At 49.3% G+C, this 4,045-nt stretch overlaps 1 protein-coding gene across 1 annotated transcript in view; it reads left to right on the plus strand.

Annotated features, from left to right (window-relative positions):
- Window positions 1–6: 6 nt before the first annotated feature.
- The window catches only part of GAS6 (growth arrest specific 6), a gene marked incomplete at its 5' end in the record, with an annotated part of 63,167 nt that continues 59,128 nt past the window's right edge, over window positions 7–4,045 (plus strand). Inside the window, 2 exons of the mRNA XM_019529616.1 lie at window positions 7–49; window positions 1,397–1,563. Coding sequence (XP_019385161.1) covers window positions 7–49; window positions 1,397–1,563 — 210 coding nt within the window. The remainder of the gene's footprint in view (window positions 50–1,396; window positions 1,564–4,045) is intronic.

Raw genomic sequence — 4,045 nt, forward strand, 5'->3', positions numbered from 1 at the left:
GCCCTGCTGCTCGCCCTCCTGCTGCTGCCGCCTGCCCACGCCTCGCACCGTGAGTCCTGCCCGGGGCCGGGGCCCTCCCGCGCACGGGCGCACGCGCTGTCGCCCTGGACACGCACACGGCTTCCCCTCCTGTACCGCGTACACTTGCCTTCCCCACACGCGCACACACGCGTCTCTTCCCCAACCACCCACACGTGCACACGCGTGCCTTCTTGACCCCCACAGGCACATGCGTGCCTTCCCCACATGCACACACGCACACCTTCCTCACCTGCACGCACCCCCCTTCTTCCTCCCCCCACACAGACCTTTCCTGCTGCCCCCCACCTGGCCCCCTGGGGAGCCACTCTTTCCAGCCCAGTAATGCTGGGGAGGCAGCCGGATCCCCCCCTCACACACACACGCGTGGAAAGTGCCCCAGGTGGGGGAACTAGCCATGGTGTTGGCCCTGGGGCATGGGTTGCTTTGCTGCAGCCTTGTGGTGGGGTGGGCATTATTTGGGGTGTATGCATGGGGGGAAACCTGTTGTGTGCTTTGGGTGGGGGTGACTGTGCCCCCTATGTGCACACATGTAGGCCTGTGGGAGGGGTATGTGTGTGTGTGTGTGTGTGTGTGTATACACCTGTGTGCATGCATGCACGAGGGGTATGATCATGCCCCTGCCTGTCTGTGGATGTGCATCTATGGATGCATGAGGGGTATATGATTGTGCCCCTCTGAGCGTGCACACATGTCTGTGTGTAAATACGTGTGCAGGAGATGTATGATTGTGCACTTGCATGTGTGTGCATGTACACATACATGAGAGGTATGATTGTGCCCCGGTGTGTTTGTGCACGCATGTACATACATGTATACATGTAGGAGGGATATGACTATGACTGTGCCTGTGCCCGCGTGTGTGTGCATGTGCATGTGCATGCAGAAGGGATATAATTGTGCCCCTGTGTGTATGTGTGTACCCATGTATTTGTGCATACATGCATGCTGGAGGAGTGTGACTGTGCCTTTGCATGTGTGTGCACACGTGTGTGCATGTATACATGCAGGTATGACTGCCCTTGCATGTGTGTGCATGCATGCAGGGGGGCCAGTTGTGGGAGCTCTCAGGATGTGCATGGAGTGAGTGCGCGATGGCATGTCTGGCCTGACCTTGCAGTGGGTTGTGAGCACATCTGCTTTATGAGTGTGGCACATTGTGTGTGTGCATGTGCATATACACGTGTGTGTGTGTGGAGGAGGGAGGGAATATTGTGCCCATGGGTACCTCTGTGCGCAGCTGTGTCATTATGCTTGGCTCCTGACCTGTTTTCAAGCCCCTGGGTCTAAAGCTGACTCTTGCATTCACTGCCATGTCTCTGTCCCCTGTGCTCTCTCTGCCTGCTTGCGGCTGCAGCAGTGCTGCTGAGAGCCCCGGAGGCTGCCCAGTTCCTGCAGCAGAGGCACCGTCGCGCCTACCAGATCTTTGAGGAGACCAAGCAGGGCCACCTGGAGCGGGAGTGCGTGGAGGAGCTATGCAGCAAGGAGGAGGCCCGGGAGGTGTTTGAAAATGACCCTGAAACGGTGAGGCCGAGGAGTTGCGGTTTGCTTTGGCCTTCTGCCATCACCCCCACAACAGCTGGTGGGGTGGGGGAGGGGCGCACAGCTGTCTGCACAGCTGAGGAAGTGGTGAGGGGGAGGAGGAGGAGGAATCACTTGATAAATAACTCAACCTGCTCAGCATAACCCAGCGCAGTGTGCCTGTTTTCAAGGTCAAGGAAACCGAGTGAATGAAGGGCTAGTTAAATTTGACTGGGCTAATATTGTTTGGAGTGAGGCATTTCATCCAGGAGGATCAGCATCCTGCCTTTGCATTCAAAGGCCATATTTATCAGTGTCACCTGACTGAGAGTAACCTAATGCTCCTGCCTTTCTGTCTGAACACCTTACTCTCCATCTTCTTCTCTCCATTCTGTCCCCAGAACACTTCAAATCCATATAACTGTGTCCCAAAGCAGCATGCCAGAGGGAAAAAAAGTTGCAGAAAAAATAAGTCATGAATAAATGTTAGCACTTCCAAGTCATAGTCATTTTGATCAGGGAATCTGGAGTTTAGGTTTAGAATCCCTCTAAGAAAGAAGAGGGGGAGTATTTGATTAGATGCCATTGCAGCAAGTGTGATGCTGCACATAGTTTCACATTGAGTTGCCACCTACAAAAACAGCATAAAGAATTCTTGAATTGTTCATAGCCATATTTGTATATTCAGTACTATACCAGGAGTCTGTTTTTGTACTTTTAGCAAAATGAAACAACTCTATTCCTACACAGTTTGCTGGTTTTCTTTTCCAGATAGCTTTCACTTTCTTGGCTTTCTGCTTTGAATAGGCTGGCCCCACCTCAGAGATTATCTGGCACTGATTTTGTGGTAGAAAATGAATTCCAGGGTTGACGAGCTTGATATTGTACAGTGAGTTCCTGTTAATGGCCTAATGCTTTTTAGGGGAGGAGGAAATATCTGGCTTTTGGCTCTTCATATTGAGGAGTTAATGTTTTATATTTAAGTCAAAACATGTCTTGACATGTCAGTGTTGTTAGGCTCATAGTGCATTTGATGTAACTATCCATTGCCCTGTGAGATGGCACAAAACAATAGGAAAAAGTACAGCAAACAGGTCCTTTTGCTGGTTTTTAATTTTGACTAACAGCAATTCAGAGTTTAAAATTGAACTCCTGCTTACTTCGGTCTGCAAAGTGTGTGATACACTCCTATCTACATGCATACACTCACATCGAGATGCAGTCTGTTCTGCTGTTCTAAGAAACAGAGTTAATGCAGGAAAAATACTTGAAATGTGATGACAGACTAGCTAGTGCTATAATTTTCTATATTTCACTGGACTAGAATTTTCCAGTTTGTAGTCATTCATTATAAAGACAGTGAATGTGGGAGAAAATATAAAATCAGGTGGCAAATGCAAACTTTGACTAGATAAAAGGTAGGTAATCTGGGGTCATCAATAGTATTTATTGGCCTTTAGCTAAGAGCATTGTCAAAGGTGTCTACAATACATAGACAAGCATGTTCACAGGAAGAGGAGACTACTGTAAGTGTATGTAACAATTATTAACAATAGCTGGCACTTATTTTGCAGTTTGGAAAACTACAACTTTCTTCCTGTAATGAAAACATTGAAGTAATTTGGGCCTTAAATCTATTTGGCTATAAAGGTACATTATCTGAGATTGTATCATGGTACTTGAGCACTTTTTAAAATAGTAAATATTTTGCAAATGAAACTTTTGTTTTGATTGGTATTTCTATTGCTGCTCTTTGGTCTGGTTGAAAAAACATTAAAGGAACATGGTCAGGGTTGACAGGCCTCTAATGATTGTGTCCTCTTGAATGTTCTACTAGTATCCAGACATCAAAATATTGTTTTAAAGCCACTGTATACCTAAGGGTATTCTTCTCCAGAGACAGCTACCCAAACATCAGAAATGCCGCATTTGTTAGTTTTGTACAGCATGTCCCTCTTGTTGAGTCTAGAGGTGCACTGATACATTGCATTGGTTCCATATCGGATCGGTACCGATATAAGAAAAATTGACAATATCGGAAATTGTGTTTGTTTTTTTTCCTGGTGTGGCGGATAAATGCCCCATGCATGTGCTCAGCTGCAGCATGCATATGGCCAGGAGCACAGCCCAGTGGCTTGGAGAGCAACATTGGCTGGTAAGACTGTTGTGAGGGAAGGGGCATGGGGGTGTGCAGATCGAGGCCCCTGTGGTGAGGGAGGGAGTGGGGCAGGGCCAGGGGCAGGAGCTGCTCAGCCAGGGCTGGGTGGGCATGGGATGAAGCTGCAAGCCCTGCATGCACCCCTGGAGGCATGGAGGGTGTGTACCCCCTGATCTGTATGTGGGGCAGGGTATTGCTGCAGGCTGGGGCCACGGGCTGCACTGGGCTTTTCCTGGCGGGGGTGTTGGGCTGGAGTGGTGCTGGGCTTTTCCTGGCAGGGGAGGCTGGGCCAGGCTGTGTTTGGGGCATGCGGCAGTGGCACTGGGG

This window comes from Crocodylus porosus, unplaced genomic scaffold (assembly GCF_001723895.1).
Source record: "Crocodylus porosus isolate Cpor-Errol unplaced genomic scaffold, CroPor_comp1, whole genome shotgun sequence".
Classification (NCBI taxonomy): Eukaryota; Metazoa; Chordata; order Crocodylia; family Crocodylidae; genus Crocodylus; species Crocodylus porosus.